Source organism: Mixophyes fleayi, chromosome 9 (assembly GCF_038048845.1).
Source record: "Mixophyes fleayi isolate aMixFle1 chromosome 9, aMixFle1.hap1, whole genome shotgun sequence".
Taxonomy (NCBI): domain Eukaryota; kingdom Metazoa; phylum Chordata; class Amphibia; order Anura; family Limnodynastidae; genus Mixophyes; species Mixophyes fleayi.
In genome coordinates, this window is record NC_134410.1 from 25,001,074 (window position 1) to 25,020,700 (window position 19,627).

Genomic DNA, 19,627 nt, shown 5'->3' on the forward strand with positions numbered 1-19,627 from the left:
CCACCCTTCAAATTATAGACAGCCAGAAGTGTCAGTTGCATTTAGACTTGAATTGAATGCACTTGCATTCACTGACATAAAGTCGGTTTCTGAGCATGGCCAGAGCAATTTCATGCAAGATACGGCACACAGCATGAATTACATTTGAAGATGAATCATGCCCATAATGAGCATGTTCTGAGTTCAAAACCTTTTACAAACCAATTACAAACATATAGTTTACAGTTAGTTGCATGGATGATGTCCATTGGTATGCATGTTGTAACGAAGAATGTATTCTTTACTGAAGTTATAATAATTTTAGATGTCTAAGACCAAAGCACTGGGCTGAATGCCTTTATTTACCTATGACGCCAACCTCTCTAAATAATCCTATTATCCTTTTTGTAAAAACAACTTGTTCATCCAACTGCTGGCAGAAACTCCTAGTTACCTTTGTTCAACCAGTTTGCAATACTTCACCATATCCTGTAACACCTTTCTTCAATTAGTTGTTGAACTGCATAAACAACTAATGTTATAGAGAACTCTCTGTATCTATGTATTCATCAGTATTTAGTTTCAAAATGAGATAACAAGCTGCTGACTGGACTTTAAGTACTAGTAATATAACCAAAAGGCTCCATCATGGGTGTCACATGAGTCTGATAAGCCACAAAATAGTTGCTAAGTTTGGACAAGAGTAAACAAGAAAACCACCATGGGCCTGACTCATTAAGGATCTTGACTTAAGAGACTTCTTATTTAAGTCTCCTGGACAAAACCATGTTACAATGCAAGGGGTGAAAATTAGTATTCTGTTGTGCATGTAATACACAAATACTTGATAGCTTATTTGTACACTGAAATTTAAAGTTAATATTTGTGTGCTACATGAAAAAACAGTCAGTATTTAACTTATGTGGTTTATAATAACTCTGATGTGAGTAAATTGGGATCGATTAGTTTGAAGGGAGATCTGAAGGTCTCCTGAGTAAGTCATTATATGCAGGTCCTACACTGACCTATATGCTTTAAACACAATTACAATGCAGTTAAAATCAGATGCACTCACCTCCCAGGTATAGGGGTTTACATCTAGCAAGGGCTGGCTTGTGAGCCACACCCAAATGTGCCTTAAATAGGCTTAATGGACAGCTGCTATGACAAAAAGGCAATATTTTAAAACAAAACCAGAGAAAAATAAGCCTGCGCTCGGTATTTGCCACATTATATATGGCACCAGCTGCTTGGCAATAAGCCCACGCTCGGTATACCCCATTTTGTATGTGGTACCAGCTGCGTGGCAATATAAATGCCCATATAGGTATACAAAACAAAAAGACAGCGAGCGCGGGCTTATTTTTCTCTGGTTTTGTTTTAAAATATTGCCTTTTTGTCATAGCAGCTGTCCATTAAGCCTATTTAAGGCACATTTGGGTGTGGCTCACAAGCCAGCCCTTGCTAGATGTAAACCCCTATACCTGGGAGGTGAGTGCATCTGATTTTAACTGCATTTTAATGGTGTTTAAAGCATATAAGTCAGTGTAGGACCTGCATACAATGATGTGCCCTTGACGTTGGGATGTAGGCTTAAATATTTTGATCAAAATATGAACTAATACCTCATGTTTTAATTTTGCTAGACACACACATATATGCAGTTTAAAGGATAAGCGCTGACAACTGTATTTCTGTTTTGTATACATATATGGGCATTTATATTGCCACGCAGCTGGTACCGCATACAATATGGGATATACCGAGCGCGGGCTTATTGCCAAGCAGCTGGTACCATATATAATGTGGGATATACCGAGCGTGGGGTTATTTTTCTCCTGAGTAAGTTAGTTCTTCACAATAAAACTTGGTGGTGGCATAATTGGTAATGCAAAGTCAGTGTGTGGGATAGACTGAGAGAGTGTAATCATTTTTAAATAGACCTGGTGGTTGTTTTTGATTAACCCTTTGTCCCACACACATCACACAGGCTCAGTTGAGTGCTGTATTGTGACAGCTTATGAGCCCCATTTCCTTACTCAAGCAAATCATTGCTTAAGTTCAGATGGGTGTTCTAGGTATGAGGCTTTTCCTTGCTGTCTTATTGGCCAAAAAATTCAACCAGAAGGTCAGTTAAGAACTATTAATGAAGAACCATATGCTGCCCGAGAACTCAGTTTCTGCACCTGAAACAAGACAAGATGGTCTGGCTATGGAGAAAGACACAATGCCTGAAGAGAGTTCTACATTCCTTACATGTGTTACTGGATCATGTACTTACCATCTCCCTTGGAATAGTCATAGAACACAGGAAAATAAGCTCGACCACTGAATTCTTCGGCCTTGTCAATCAGAGTCTCCTTTATAGCTTTATATCCACACAGCACAACACAAGGACGATGTCCTTCATACATAGTAAATATGTCTCCATAGGTTTTATGTAACTAGAAGTACAAAAGAAATTGTTAAATACAATGTGACGTGGCTACTTTGAGTGGTTTGCATAATTCCACTACAATTAATAAAGAGGGGATTAAAACTTTTTATTTGGTGTTAGTATCTACTGTTTTAATGTTTCTAGTGCATTTTTGTTACAGTGGAGGGCTTTTTGCTCTCTAGCCCATCTTGTCAGAACCGGTTGCACTGTAGGGTATGCTACAGCTCCAGAGGCCATTGCTGTGGTGCTATCTGCGGTATAAGATTAAAAAGTCTGTTTGCAAGAGGGAGGTGTAGGTCTGAATGTCTGTATGTTTTATTTTTGCTATTAAAGGAGATCACTGTCAAATGTAAATGTTCGCTGTTAAACTCTGCAGCCCCAATTTGGTAATATCTGGGACACCTGCCTCTTTAACGGGACACTCTATTGCTGCAAGAGACAGGATAATGACCAATAAGTGTTAAATCACTTTTTTGAAGTGTGTTAAAATACATTTTTATACAAGGAGCTTGTGAATATGTTCTGCTCTTGGAAGTCTTACTTTATGTATATAGCTGAAATAACAGTTATAATATAGTTGCTTATATTAAAAGTTATAAGCTCTTACAAGATTTGTGCACATTAGAATAATTGAAACAATATGTCTGATTGGTTGTCATAGGTTACAGCATATTTGCTATTTGTCATTATATAACTTTGCTGTGTCCATCATTTTTTGGGAGGGGGAATTCTGGAACTGTTATCTCTCCTGCAGTTGGATATGTCACTGTCTCACCTCCATTAGTGAATGCACAATATTGTTTAAGTTCATCTTGTATAGAGTTCCAATGATGGGGAGAGGTGTTGGTCCAGGGGGAAGTTTGGCTTTTTCCAACATCATCCTTGTGTATTTAGCCAACAAGCAGGTGATGAGAATCACCAGGAGTACTGTGGATAGTGAGTAGAAATCCATCCTGTCAACAGAGATCAGATGATCATTCTCATGTTATAAGTGACACCACTGGAAACTACAGGATGCTGAGAAGAGCACCTGGTGATAAACCTTGGGTCAGATGGAGAAGTCGCTCAACCAAAAGTAACCTTATCCTTTATCATGTTTGTGGTTAGTTCTCTTAATTATGCCTAAATTCCTAGCTACAAATTTGACAACCATATTTTTGGCGTTATCAAAAGTGACTAATGAAATATATTGTACTACAGATTAACAATGCAATGTATACAAAATGTATACCAAATTAATACGCTAAATAAGACCACCTTAGTTTAATTGCTCAATATTAATAACCAGGGGCTGATTCATTAAGGATCTTAACTTAAGAAACTTCTCATTTCAGTCTCCTGGACAAAACCATGTTACAATGCAAGGGGTGCAAATTAGTATTCTGTTTTTGCACATAAGTTAAATACTGACTGTTTTTTCATGTAGCAAAATGTTCATGTAGTAAAAATGTTTACATACAAACAGACCTGAAATATATAAAAAATAAATTTATAGTCATAATAAAAAGCAGAATTTGGCTGCCATGTAGAGCTATACTCAACAATCAAAACCATTAACAGAATAATGCAGTGGTGATTAAACGCAGTAATTATAAATATATTCATCAATCTGTACAAATCACACTGTAATATGACTATAATTCTAGAGCCACATGATTTAATATTGGTGGCTGAGACAGAAGCAGGCATAGCTGTAAGGAAATAAACTGATCTTAGTTAACTGCAATCTTCTCGAGTCTGGTGTTACTAAAATGTAATATAACTAGACAAAGATCTATAGAAGTTAAGGATCCCTATTAATAGAAAGTCACTAATCAGATCATCTATTTTCCCTGCTAGTATCACTGGAAAGCAATCAGTAGCTTTCATAGCACACTGGGAACACATCAAAGGGAATCAAACTACCACAAATGTATCTTATTCATTGTGTCTATTCAAAGAATTGCACTTGTCACAGAGCTCAGAAGTACACACATACTATGAAATAGGGATTTCTGAATGAATATTATCAAAACATTGATTAAATGAGATATTATAGCAGTATAATGACACAAATATAATAATTTGTACAATGAATATAACAATAAAAAATTTATATGTACATACACATAATCAATGTTTTCTGTATTTACATATTTACATACACAAAACATTGACTTTACAGAAAAAATATATAACATACATAATATTGATCATACAGAAATATACATATTAATATATATATGCAATAAATGCACTAAAAGCAGAGACCTCTACCTCTGTATCTACCTCATCTAACTACCCTCCACCTCCAACCCTTCTGTCTGATCATCACACCTATCAAGCTATACATTCAATACTATTTAACACTCTCCTACCACTTAGTCCATTCTACAACTCACTCCCCCACCTCATCCTATTATCTCTTCTTTTTCTCACTCATTCACCCATAGTTATCATAGTTACCTGTCACCTTAAGTTTATGTGCACTCATAGGCAGCTAATACAATCCATCTTCACCAACCACCCACAGACTCTGCAGGACTATGCCACACCAGTCTGGACATCCATATCCAGGACATCCAGTGGTTCCATGAACGGCCAAACATCTCTACAAAATCAGTGACTTCAATATTGACTTTGTGATGTTACCTAACCTGATGGCAGAAAAGGACACGCTCGGAGAACATATCAGGTCTCTTACCGTACAACACTGAGTCTGAAGCTACAGATTTCAGCTTACAGTACTCTCTGGTTTAAATAGTGGTCAGGGCTGGAGTCATTATAATGTGCTGCGTTCCAAGAAAAGTTGCATAAGCTCCTATTATAAAATGCCAAGTATTTTGAAATACAAGATTGTCCTATCCTGGGTCCAGCTACAACATATTGTTTATTTATTGTCAGTTTGGGGGAACCATTTAACAGCCCAGGCCCCCAGGCTCTCAGGCTATCGAAAGTATATTCACTACACCCCTGCACCACTTCTCAAACTCAGGGACATTCAGATACTCCACACAGAACTCCATGCCTACAAATGGCTGAATATGACTAAAAACTAAGTTATTTAAATATTGACTTTCTGATGTTACCCAACCTGAAAAGATATAGGTATGTGTGCCAATAGATAGCAAAGAACATGTTTATGCAAGTATGAGAGACTACAACATGCATTTTGTGTCCAGTGTGCATTAAAAAAAAAACACCTTGATTTATGCATTTAATGTTTTGGAGGAAAATACATATTTTTATTAATGATTATAGTGTTATGAGTTGTTCATTTATGTTTTGAAAATTTTTGCATGTGTTCTGATGTGACCTTTTATTGCGCATATGCATAGGCATATCCTGCATAGGCATACTCTGTTCTGTCTGTTAACATATGGCAAGTGATCTTGAGGCAAAGTCTACTTACACCCAGATTCAAATCAAAACGCATCTCAAGATCTGCTTGGATTTGAATATGGGTGGAATTACGCTCAACATCCGTACTCTTTTCTTTAACCGCATTTTGTGTTCAGACTTTAATAAGGCCCTCAGACTGTAAAGTTACCATTTTCAACAACACTTTGAAGTAGGAGTTGGAAATCCTAGTGATTACTTTTCTAATTATCTAAACTTACATTATGCTGAAGACAACAGGCTTGATTCATTAAGGAAAGTAAAGCAAAAAATATGAGTAACTTTGAACCTTGGCAAAACCTTTGCTAAGATGTTTTCAACAATCTTAGCAGAGGAACAAGTCATTAGTCATTCAACCATAATTTCCATTCACACATTCGGTGAGGATCACTTTCTCCAAATGCAAGACACAACTTTTCAAATTAAATTATACCCCACTTGTGAGAGAGATTCACAGAGACCTTCATCTCAGCCAGTCTGCACCTTGTTTCTCACAAACTGTGAACTATAAAAACATATACTTTTTTTTAGCCCTCTGGTTGCCCATATTTCTCAGTTATATTTATACTTGTATATATTCTATCTTGTAAGTAGTTAAAATGTCTGCCAGCATGGTTTTCTTATGTTGCAAACTAGTCCATTGTCTCAGCCTAGGCAAAAGGATTATTGTCCACCAGTCCTGTATGAATGTACATCACACCAGGAGGTCTCAAGTATTATGATAGGGAAAAGGCCCACAGACAGAGCTCTATGTTTAATTACAGAGGACTGTATTGTGTATTTAAATGTAAATGTGTCTGGATTGTGATCTCGCCTGTTTAAACAAATTCGGCTGTATAGCCCCAGAACAATACCTGTCCCTAATTAAATCAGAAGTGGCTCATCTGCATGTTTACCTGTGAAAAGGTAAATACAGAAAAGGACCAATCAGGCAGGTCCTGAAATTGCTGATGAGGTCATTTTTGTTTACTTTTCAGCATTCATTAGTCCAAAATAGTTTTTACCTTACGGAATGTATAATTACGGATCTGGGTGTCCTTGGTCAGCTCATGGGGAAGACTCATTGGGACTACATCAGCAAATCTCTGAACCTCATGTATAAAAGCTTCAGTATAAGGCATCTTATGTCTGTCCTCGCAATTCGGAGAACGATGACTAATGACATTGTCTATTTCTTTGTAGACCTTCACTGTGGAGACAGAATATTACGGAACTATCTTTCAAGACACTCATTCTTCTATGGATAATCCTTTGAAAATTAAATAGACACTGTTGGTATAAAGAAATCTATGTAACTACCTGTCCTGGACCTGGCACTTACCTGTTACATTGGGATATTTCATGAGAAGTAAAAAGAGGAAACCCAGTGTATAGCTCACTCTTTCAGTCACACCGAATAGCAGCAACAAGATGCTCATCACCAAGGTATTGTGATGATAGTAGGTGGCACTTTTATTCTCTTCCTGAAATAGAAATTTTGATTTTGGGAAAAAGTGAGAATATAGAGAAGAGACAGAACTTTGAAAACCTTTATCTTATAATATATTAAAATAACAACTGTCAATAGTATAATAATTGAAAAAAAATATTATTTATAATATAATTATTTATTTTTGTAAATAAATGTTGACATTATTTACATAAATAAAGATTCAATGCGTTTATATAGTATATCTTACTTTGTTCTATGATAGCTACTAACACGTATACATGTCAATTCCATGTCAGTCATCACTATCAGCCGGCATTTACACCTGCCCTGTAGATGGTGTAAAAGATATGGCTGGAAACAAGCCTTACAACTAAGACAGGACTTTAATTAGCTGCATCTGTGTGAACATGTCCTTACCTTACGTGGCCTACATCAGTCAGCACTTCTAAAAGATATTAACACCCAGGGCCTGATTTTACGTAGTGTAAAAAATGAGGAAGAATCACAAGTTAGGATTTTTATTGTTTAATTTTCTCCATAATCATTTTTACCTGAAGGCAGCTGTTCCCAAACTCTACACCACAACTCCCTGGGGTGCCACGGAGATCATGCAAGGGTGTCGAGGCCCAGTCCGGCGGTGAGCAGGGTAGTGAAATTGAGAAGGGGCACAGTGTGAAATTGAGAAGGGGCACAGTGTGAAATTAAGAAGGGTCACAGTGTGAAATTGAGAAGGGGCACAGTGTGAAATTGAGAATGGGCACAGTGTGATATTGTGAAGTGGCACACTATCAAGGGGCACATTGTGTTATTGTGAAGTGGCACATTGTCAAGGGGTACATTGTGATATTGTGAAGTGGCACATTGTGATTTTGTGAAGGGGTACATTGTGATTTTGTGAAGGGGCACATTGTGATTTTGTGAAAGGGCACATTGTGATTTTGTGAAAGGGCACATTGTGAAGGGGCACATGTGATATTGTGAAGGGGCGCAGTGTGATGGTGAAGGGTAGCAGTGTGATATGATGTAGGGGCGCAGTTGTATGTTGAAGGGGGCACAGTGGGATGGTGAAGGGGCCTAAATACTTCTTACTTTATTTTGACTTAGGGTTGCCTTGTTATAGAGAACCTAAGGGTGCCTCAAACTGAGAAAGTTTGAGAACCACTGCCTTAAGGAATCTATAATTACAAATTTGGGCTGTAATATTCAGTAAGGGCATGTGCGTGAAAGTGCAGTATGGTCCCTAGAGATGCAGCATATTTTCAGTAGGACACATCTCCAGATATGCCTGTTAGTAGGCATAACTTTTGTGGCTACTCAAGTCTTAGTGTAAAAATACATGCTGATGACCGCAGAAGTGCCCATGCTGTGCACAATAAAAAATATTTTCCAGAAGCAGAGAAGAAGGAGGTTCACTAAATAAAAAAAGGTGAAGAACAGTGAAGGTGTCTTGACATTTCTGCATTGACTTGTTCAACTTTCATGTTTCCACCTTTCAGTGTCTCTCCCCTTTCTAAGGGCCATATTCAATTAAGTTACGACATCGCAGCTGCGCATTTAAAGTGTCAATACGGGACCGTAACATTGTGGATTTCCCTTCCCAACCCTATGGGGTGCTAGCAGAAAGCCGCAGTGTTGCAGTAATGTGTTGACACTAGCTAAGATGTGCCGGCTTAATTGAATATGCCCCTAAATGTATCACATCAGCAGCAGCTGCACAGAAATGCCAGGCGCCAATATTTTGCTTTAATATTGGTGGTTGATAATGCAGTGGCCACACAATTGTTATTCTGCTAACCTATATATAAACTGCTCCAACATCTCTTACATTCTAAGTTAATTTAAGGAGGTTTGCTCTTATTTGTTGGAGCATGGAAAAACTACTCTGATTGTATAGACCTCATATGGGTTAGGAATGAATTTCACTGTAACGTTGCGCTCTACTAGGAACAAATGCTATGTCTTAGTCTCCAGTCAACTTCATAAAGTTGATAATGTTGACTGTCTTATCCAGTATGTAGTTGCATTAAAATAAGCTTAAAGCATATTTTCATACAGGGTGAGCTGCAAGTATGCTAAGATAAATGTAACTCCAAATTATGCTACAACTCATTGGATGAAATTTTATGTGTACATTTATAACGCAGTAAAACATTCAACTTTAAACTGAGAAACGTTTAACTTAAAGTGAGAAAAGACATTACCTATCTTAGAAAGGGGTTGTTGTCAAAATGGCGACAGTAAAAATGCCACCATTCAGAATGTCGACACAGTACTGTCGACAATTAAAATGTCGACAGTTCATTATGTCGCCACAGTTAAATACAATACCCCAACGCTGGCACTACAGTTATGGCAGTTTTGAGAATGACACAAATATTATTTTTTACAAAGTCTGCTGCCTCAGTTTTTATGATGGCAATTTGCATATACTGCAGAATGTCATGAAGAATGATCAGATGAAATGCAATTAATTTCAAAGTCCCTCTTTGCCATGACAATGAACTTTATACCAAAAACAACATTTCCACTGCATTTTAGCCCTGCCACAAAAGGACCAGCTGACATCAGGTCAGTAATTCTCTCATTAACACAGGTGAGAGTATTGATGAGGACAAGGCTGGAGATCACTCTGTCATGCTGATTGAGTTAGAATAACAGAAAAAATCTTTAAAATCATTGTTCTTCCTCTGTTAACCATGGTTACCTGCAAGGAAACACATGAGTCATCATTGCTTTGTACAAAAAGGGCTTCACAGGCAAAGATATTCCTGTTAGTAGGATTGCACCTAAATCAACCATTTATCGGTTCATCAAGAACTTCAAGGAGAGAGGTTCAATAGTTGTGAACAAGGCTTCATGGCACCCAAGAACGTCCATCAAGCGCCAGGACAGTCTCCTAAAGTTGATTCAGCTGTGAGATCGAGGCAGCATCAGTGCAGAGCTTTCTCAGGAATGGCAGCAGACAGGTGTGAGTGCATCTGCGCGCACCGTGAGGTGAAGACTTTTGGAGAATGGCCTGGTGTCAAGAAGGCCAGCAAAGAAGCCACTTCTCTCCAGGAAAATCATCAGGCACAGACTGATAATTCTGCAAAAGGTTCAGGGATTGGACTGCCTTGAGAAAGTCACCTAGGTGATGAAACGCGTTGGAGATTCACCCGCCACTTCCGGTTTGTGCACATCCGGTTTTGGACATCCAGGAAGCGTGCGCTCCACGGTTGGCGTGCACGCCACCATTACACTTGGTGTAACAGACTACCACTACTCTGCTGACTTCTCCTATCGGACACTTAACCATCCACCGCTAGGAATACCCGCTTATCATCTGTATCACACTTGGATTGAACTGGACATTTTCAGGAACAGCTATCATACCCGGGACTGCCTCAAGCGCAAGTATCTCACTCAATTTATTTGGACATTATTTTAGCACGCTGGACATTTCCTATCTCTTAGGATTGCCATTCTGATCCCCCACTGTATCGCATCATCCCATCTGTTATCAGTACACCATTGTACTATATCAATGGTCACGGTTCTTTGTTTTTGTGCAAAGTTATTGGTACTTTTCATGACATGTGTTTTTTGCATTTAATGTTTTTTGTATACTACTGTTGTATAAAGTAAATCCTTGATAAAGAATATTTCCCTCACACATTAGGGTAACTTCATTATTTAGGTTCAAGCGCAGAATATTCTGTATCTATATTGGACTGCTGAGGACTGGGGTAAAATCATTTTCTCTAATTAATCCCCTTTAAGATTGTATGGGACATTCTGAAAAATGCCTCTCCGGAGGAGTAAAGGTGAGTGCTACCATCAGTCTGGTGTCATGCCAACAGTAAAGCATCCATGGCCTTATCTGTGTGGAGTTTGTATGTTCTCCCTGTGTTTGCGTGGGTTTCCTCCGGGTCCTCCGGTTTCCTCCCACACTCCAAAAACATACTGGTAGGTTAATTGGCTGCTATCAAAATTAACCCTAGTCTCTCCCTCTTTGTCTGTCTCCCTGTCTGTGTGTGTATGAGTGTGTCTATATTAGGGAATTTAGACTGTAAGCTCCAATGGGGCAGGGACTGTTGTGAATGAGTTCTCTGTACAGCGCTGCGTAATTAGTGGCGCTATATAAATAAATGATGATGATGATGATGATGATGATCCTGAGACCATTCATGTGTGGGGTTGCTTCTCAGCTAAGGGAGTCGGCTCACTCCCAATTTTGCCTAAGAACACAGCCATGAATAAAGAATGGTACCAAAACATACTCCAAGATTAACTTCTCTCAACCATCTCAGAACAGTTTGGTGATGAACAATGCCTTTTCCAGCATGATGGAGCACCGTGCCATAAGCCAAAAGTGATAACTAAGTGACTCGGGGATCAAAATATCAAAATTTTGGATTCATGAATAGGAAACTTCCCAGACCTTAATCCCATTGAGAACTTGTGGTCAATCCTCAAGAGTCGGGTGGACAAGAAAAAAAACACAAATTCTGACAAACTGCAAGAATTGATTAGGCAATAATGGGCGGCCACCAGTCAGTATGTGGCCCAGAAGTTGATTGACAGCATGCCAGGGCGAATTGCAGAGGTCTTCAAAAAGAAGGGTAAACACTGCTAATATTGACTCTTTGCATAAACTTAATGTAATTGTCAATAAAAGTTTTTGACACTTCTAAAATGATTGAAATCTTACTTCAGTATACCATAGCAACATCTGACAAAAAAAAGCCCCTAGGGTTATATATAACATGGGGATTTCCCACATCCTCAGCGCTGAGCTTATGAGAAATCTCCATGTTAATGTAGTGCCGGCAGGGTGGGGGGGATTATTGTTATTTTTATTTTATTATTTAGTTCCAGCAGTAGCGCCGGTGGGGGGGGTTGTTTATTTATTCTTTTATAAGGTAGTGCCGGCAAGAGGGGGATTGTTTATTTATTTTTTTAGTAGGTAGTACCAGCAGGGGGGACATGTTTATTTAATCTTATTTTGGTAGTGCCGTTAGAAGTGGGGGGGGGGTTGTTTATTTTTCCATTGGGAAGTGCCTGCATTCCTGCTTTAAATTTAATGCCTTCTGTCAACATTGTGACGATCGATATTACAACCTGTTGACAATCACAATGTCAACATTTTAATTGTGGTGACATAATGAATATGTTGTCGTTGTGAATGGCGACATTTTAATTCTTGCCATATAATACCCAACTCCTTAGAATATAGAGTTCATGTTACAGTACCAGACATGTTAATCACTGACTGACCTTTTTCCTGGTGTTACATGCTGAGTGATGGCAGAGAAAACTGATACCTCCCTACATCTGGACAATCCCATATTATGACCACCCGGTGATCTCCTGTTTTAATCTAGTCTCAGTGGATTATGGGTAGTGCATTCTTAGTGAGGTGCTCAATTCAATTGCACATTTCTACATACACACAATTCCATAATTTGAAGTCAGTGAGGTTTTAGGCTATAAAATAAAAGTTTTAAAAACATGTATCATACTAGAGTTAAGACATGTGTTCCAATGGTTAATATTGGTATGGTAATTGTAATTAGGTTGGAGAGGTTGTGTAAGAGAGGTTGTGTGGAGTGACATCTATAAACAGGATGTTGGTACCTTCTTCATTTTGAACAGGAAACAGTCTATATAATCCCTGGGGTTATTACTGTCCAAAGACTTGATATTGTTCTCCACTCTTTTCCTGATAAGGTCTGTTATAAATGTATAATTCTTCATCAGTTGTTTATGAGGTCCTGGTAAGTAAACCCGGGTAGATGTATATCTGAAAAAACAAGACACCATACATTTTCCATACATTTTAGATAAACTGAGATAAATATAGAATTTGACAGCAGATAAGGACTACTTGGCCCATCTAGTCTGAGTGTTTTTTAACTTATGACAATTTATGGTAACCTCAAACCATATTTGATCCTTAGTTCTTTGTAAGGATATCCTTATATATATCCCAAACATGTTTAAATTGCTCTAATGTATTAGCCTCTACCACCTCTGATGGGAGGCTATTCCACTTATCCACTATCCTTTCTGTGAAGTAATGTTTTATCAAATTTCCTCTCAATTTACTTTACTCCAGTTTAGTGCATGTCCTCTTCTAGTACTTCTCTTCCTGTGAAGCATGGAACCCTCTTGTACCTTGTTAAAACCCTTGATATATTTGAAAGTTTCTATTATGTCCCCTCTTCCCCTTCTCTGCTTCAAACTAAACTTAACATATTTTTGTATTTCCAGGTAAGTTTTGTGCTGTAGGCCATGCACAATTTTAGCTGCCCTTCTTTGTGCAGTCTCTACCAATGACCTATACAGTGGCATTATTACTTCCTTTTTTCTGCTATTGATTCCTCTCCCTATGCAACCAAGCATCTCACTTGCCTTCCTCATTGCTTTGTTACATTGCTTACCTGCCTTTAAGTCACCTGAAATAGTGACTCCTAGATCCCTTTCCTCCTCAGTAGTTTCCATTATAGTGCCATTAATACTATATTTATCCTTTGAGTTTTTGAGACCCCATTGAATGATTTTGCACTTTTTGGCATTAAACTGTAGTGTCCACTCTTGACCATTCCTATAGTCTACCTAGATCATCAATCATTTATTTTACCCCTCCTGGCGTGTCTACCCTGTTGAACATCTTTGTGTCATCTGCAAAAAGGAATACTTTTCCTTCAATAACATTTGCAATAATTCATATATCAAATGACTGCACACACTATATATATATATATATATATATATATATATATATGAGCATCATCCATTTTGTCCACAGCTACCACCATACACTTCTCCCAACACAGTCACTGTCAACCTTCTTCCATCAACACCACCACCATCATCCACCCATGACTACCACTAAGTTATTACCTTGTGGTTCAAACCACTGAGGTGTGGGTATGCTACATTTAATATTTTGGGTGACTAATCTGACACTTTATTTTCCATATTAAAAATGTAATATTTATTTTTTGATATTGAGGGAATACGTACTAGCCCCCAAGGATTACTCATGATTCTGAAGCTGTCCTCGAGGCAATGGATACGATTTTTTCATCTTGGTAATCAAACCGTTTCCCAAATGTGACAGAGCACAAGAGATTACACACAGAACAGTGTGAATGATATTTAGGCTCTATCAGGGAACTTAAAACATAAACAGCAGAAAGAAAAAAGTAAATAAATTAAGAGGAAATAGACAAAAAAAATCATAGACAGATGTTTTATTTATATTTTATTAGTCATAAACATGGAGTAAATTTATTAATTCATTTTTTTATTTTATTTTTTATAATAACATTAGCTATTTGGTGTGATAGAAGCAAAATACCAAAATGCTGATGGACTTAAACTATAACTTACTTCCTCTGCTATTTAGAATTATGAACTACAATAGCATGTACAATAACATCTGGCCACATGGATTCTACAAGAGACCTGTCGCCCAAGGAAATGCTCCAACATCTCTTGGACAGAGTGGACCAACAAGATGCTAATCAGGTTCAGTTGGTGCAATGTGTTCAATGCCTCTCTACTCGACTAGATGCACTACAAAATATTTTGGCTAATCCTCATCCTCCTCCTCCAGCTGTAGCCGAACCTTCTGAGGCTGTGGTTTCTCCTACACCCGCTTCCACTTTGTGAGTTCCCTCTCTCGCCAAGCATGACGGAGACCAGAAAACCTGCTGTGGCTTTTGAATTAGTGTTCCATTGAATTTGAACCACTTCCTCATAATTTCCCTACTGAAAGAGCAAAGGTTACATTTATTATCTCGCTGCTCTCGGGTCAAGCTGTAGCCTGTTCCTCTCCCCTATGGGAACAAAATGACCCGATACTCCAAGACTGTGCCTTCTTCATCGTTTACTTTTACAGAATATTTGATGAACCAAGTTGTGTCTGCTCTGTCCCTTCCAGCATCCTACGGCTTTGCAAGGGTTCATGTTCCATAGGTAATCGCAATCCAACTGCACACTCTTTTTCTGAATTACAGTGGAATAATGGGGCGGATTTATTGGCGTCTCAACAGCTTCCTTTCTGACAATTTGATTTGTTTGTGTAACCAGGTGGACTTCCGATTCCATGCAAGAACTGTGGAGAGAAAACCAACTTGCTGACCAGTGTTTACGCTAGCACCTCGCTTCCAAACAGCCGTTACTTCAGATGAACCTATGCAGCTTGGTTGCTCCAGACTTTCTCCTGAAGAATGGGAGAGGAGGCTGAAGAATAATCTCTGTCTTTAAAGTGCTGACTCTGGTCATCTCCTTGCTAGTTGTCCCAAGTGTTCGGAAAACACCAAGTCCTAACCTGTTCAGGAGAGGTCAGGTTAGGTTCTTCCAAGCACTCTCCTACTTCTTACAATTCAAACATCTGCTCCATCACTGTTATCCTCCACTGGCACACGGTTTGCAGACCACCTCTGCTTTTATTGATTGTGGAGTTGCAGGGAACTTCATCTCCTCCACTCTGGTGGACCAGTGGTTCCTTCCAACCACTCCTATGGAAGTTTCTGTGGTCATTACCGCCATTGACGACAGACGAACCTCTAGTGGCATCATCCGTCATCATTCTTCCCCACCTAATTCTTCAAGTACGAGCTTTACACCGGGAACAGATTTGTTTTTCTTATTTTACCTCATACGACTAGTCCTCCTATCCTGGGCCTTCCCTGGCTTCAACAGCATTCTCTTCATCTGCACTGGTTGTCCTCCCAGTTACTGGTGTGGGGTCCTGCTTGTGTGTCCCGCAGTCTACATAGGGTCACTCCTCTCCAAGTGCAAGCAGCCCAGTGATATTCATGTTGAAATTACCACCTTCTCTTCACATCTCTAATACCTTTCATGTCTCTTTATTGAAACGCTCTTTATCAATCATTTTTCTTCTTCATTCTCTCCTCCATCTGTAATCAGCACTCAGCAAGGTGATGAATTTGAAGTGAAACAGATCCTTAATTCCAGACGTTTTCGAGTGAATATTCAGTATTTGGTGAATTGGAAGGGCGTTGTCCTTAAAGATCGATCTTGAGTGAATTCCTCTCTTATTCATGCCCCTACTCTTCTAAAGAAATTTCATATTAAATTTCCCCACAAACCCTGTGTTAGGTGTTCTGTGCCCACCTTTAAGAGGTGGTGGACTGTCACGCACCAGATCCCCCAGCTCACTTACCGGGCTCCAGTCCACAAATCAGGCCTCCAATGACAGCCTTCCTCCAGGTGCTCGTGCTCTGTGATTTTTCTGATTTCAGTCACCATCTTGGGTCTGTCTTTATAATCTTCTGTATAATACCATAGGCTGATTGATTAACACTCCACTCATGCCACAAACTATTCAAGGCACCAGGGCTGTTTAGATGGTGCCAGATCTTCAAGTTCTGTAGCCTGTAAACTGCTGGAATATTTGGCTCCCTGGTATGCCTTGTATCCTGGTGTCCTGTATTCATGCTCATTCATCAGGTCCTGACTTCCAGCGTCATATTCTTCTCAGGTAATCCTGGTATTCTGTATCCATGCCTATTCATAACGTCCTGGTTTCCAGCATCATATGCTTCTCAGCTAATCCTGGCATCCTATATTTGTGTCTGTTTTATTGATCCTGGTATCCAGCGACTATTGCTTCTCAACTAATCCTGTTATCAATTAATCACTTCCATTCAGCAGATCCTCGTATGCAGTGCTGATGGCCTCCCCTTCTTATGCTGGTAATCTATTATCCAGTGTTCATATCCTTAACTCTCCATCATTTATATCCTTAATTCTAGTTTTAACTCTCCTATTTGATAATACATCTTCTCCTGTCAGTCTCGCCTGGTACACATCTGGAGAACCGCGGCCTGCGGGGTGGAGCATCAATGCCCAAACTTTCTTGCGGTGGTCCCTGTTGAAAACCTTCAACTTGTTAGACACCGTGCCACCAAGGTGGGTGGAGTCAAACCAAACAGACTGTAAATAATCCAAATCGTGCTTGTGAGCTTCGTGACAATAGTGGTTGATTGAAACATGTGTCTCATTCCCATGACTATGACTCACACACACAGCTGCAGGTACTGAGGATTTAAAGGTGGTGACACCCAGGGCAGAAGCTAACAGTAGCCATAGCAACAGAGTAATATGTAACAGCATAGAAAATTGCTGTGCAGAATCTAGTACCTAGCTTTGAACAGCTATGTCCTGAGCAGCGCTGGCCTGCACAACCAGGGCAGTCAACAGTAGCCATAGCAATAGAATAACATGTAATAGCTTGGAAAATTACAAAGCCGTGCAGAATCTCGTATCTAGCTCTGAGCAACCATATCTTGAGCAGAGCGGGCCTGGCACGCCTTCAAACACTTATGTGTCGACTCTGACCGGGTATATAGGAGACTAGTATTGATAATAGCTGGAGTGCATGGAGAGATCTCATTGGATAGATGAGAGGCCGGAGGGCACTAAGTGACCAATCCAGCAGATAGCTGGCACATAGATAACTGGTGGACAGACTGGAATAACACTACAAAAGTGCAGCAAGATAGTATCACAAACTGGCTAAAAGTCAGTACAGCCAGTGGTCAAAGAGTAATTCAGGTAACAAACCAGATAGATTGAGCACCCAGAGCACAGATAATGTGGCTAAATGACCACAATGCTGGGCAAAGCTGCTGTTGTGTTGCCTAGTGCCACGATCTCTTACTTGATCCTCGCTCCAGCGCTGATCATCGCTGCGGTCAGTGTGCAGTTGGCACTTCCACATGCCGGCTGTCACATGACCGCTGTGGTCTGCCCAGGGCCGGTGCTAGGGTCCACGGCGCCCTAGGCATTTTTAAAAAAGCGGCGCCCCCCCCCCCCCTCCCCGCAAAAATCGCCGCCGCCTCTCTGCTCCGTCTCCTCCCCTCCACTCACTGACACTAGTAAGTGGAGGGGAGGAGACGGAGCAGAGAGGCGGCGGTGGTGACAAAATAGCCTCTTTCCCCCCTCCCCGTGCATCTGAATGCTGTGCGGCGGCCGTGACAGGTATGGTCAGCGGTCGCCGCACAGTTTTAAAGTCTTTTAGAATTCTGTGGCGCCCTCCAGGCGCCCTCCAGAGCCCGGCGCCCTAGGCAAGTTCCTAACCTTGCCTAATGGGAGCGCCGGGCCTGGGTCTGCCAGCTCCATTCTAGGCTAGCAACCAAGAATTCCTCTTCCTTAGCGGTGTTCATTATACATAGCAACCCACCACAGACAAGAAAAGCATTGGTTCCACCTGACACAATGCTAATGTTTTAATTACTATAAGCGATAGAGCGTCAATACGCAATCAGACAATCAGAAGCTGCGGATAGCAATCATTATCATTGCGTCTCATTACACCAGACCTCATGCTCCCACAAGGGATACGTCTCCTAAAAGACGTATCTGCGGATACAGCAGTCCAATGGTGTCGTAATTATGCAAACACACCCTTACTGTACTCAAATTGTGTTTGCCCACATCTATTCGCAAGAGAGACGGTTCAACTATAAACACAATAAAATGTATATACGGACATATGTATACAAATTTTTTGTTGCACAGTATGGAAATACATATATTATGTAGCAAAATGAGTCCTAAAGTGCTGTGATTAGTGCGTAAAAAAAAATAATTACATTGCACAGTGTACAATTATGTCCTGGCATAATCTGAGGGCAGCATGCTGTCGATTCCTGTGCAACGGACAGGTCCCATAACATGTACTTCCCGGCCGTTACATTACTCTCACACAGTGTTCAATATAGCACACTCTGCAGGTAATGATCTCTTTTCCATCTATATGGGGTAAATGTATCAAGCTGAGAGTTATCCGGTGAGTTTGAAAAGTGGAGATGTTGCCTATAGCAACCAATCAGATTCTAGCTATCATTTTGTAGAATGTACTAAATAAATGATAGCTAGAATCTGGTTGGTTTTAGAAACCCGCCGGGAAAACTCTCAGCTTGATACATTTACCTCTATATCTCCAGAAAATTCCTTTTTTGGTTCCTACCAAGTCAAATGTATGGCTAAACATCACTACAAAATAAGTGACTTCAATATTAGATTTCTGATGTCTCCTAACCTGATGGCAGAAAAGGACAAGCTCGGAGAACATATCAGGTCTCTTACCTTACAACACTGAGTCTGACCCTACAGATTTCACCTTACAGTACTCTCTCGTTTAAATAGTGGTCAGGGCTGGAATCCAAATACTGTGCTGGGTGCCAATAAAAGTTCCACAAGCTCCTTATATAAATTGCCAAGTATTTTGAAATACAAGATTGTCTTATCCTGGCTCCAACTACAATATAGGTTTTATTTATTGTCAGTTTGGGGCAAGTCTGAGCCATCTTACAGCACAGATCAGGTCACCAGACTATCAATTGTTAAGTACATCTTTCAGTGTAAATAAAGGAAATATC

At 39.8% G+C, this 19,627-nt stretch overlaps 1 protein-coding gene across 3 annotated transcripts in view; it reads right to left on the reverse strand.

Annotated features, from left to right (window-relative positions):
* The window catches only part of LOC142102264 (cytochrome P450 2F2-like), a 164,945-nt gene extending 145,553 nt beyond the window's left edge, over positions 1-19,392 (reverse strand). The window contains exons 1-3 of one of the 3 annotated variants that reach the window (XM_075187014.1): positions 19,335-19,392; positions 3,192-3,369; positions 2,261-2,423 (exon numbers count right to left, since the gene is read on the reverse strand). In XM_075187014.1, the coding sequence (XP_075043115.1) occupies positions 2,261-2,423; positions 3,192-3,368 (340 nt within the window). In that variant the 5' untranslated portion in view covers position 3,369; positions 19,335-19,392. Of the gene's footprint in view, positions 1-2,260; positions 2,424-3,191; positions 3,370-5,099; positions 5,151-19,334 lie in introns of those variants that run through there. The other 2 variants (XM_075187011.1, XM_075187013.1) reach the window with 2 other exon arrangements.
* Between the last annotated feature and the right edge of the window lie 235 nt (positions 19,393-19,627).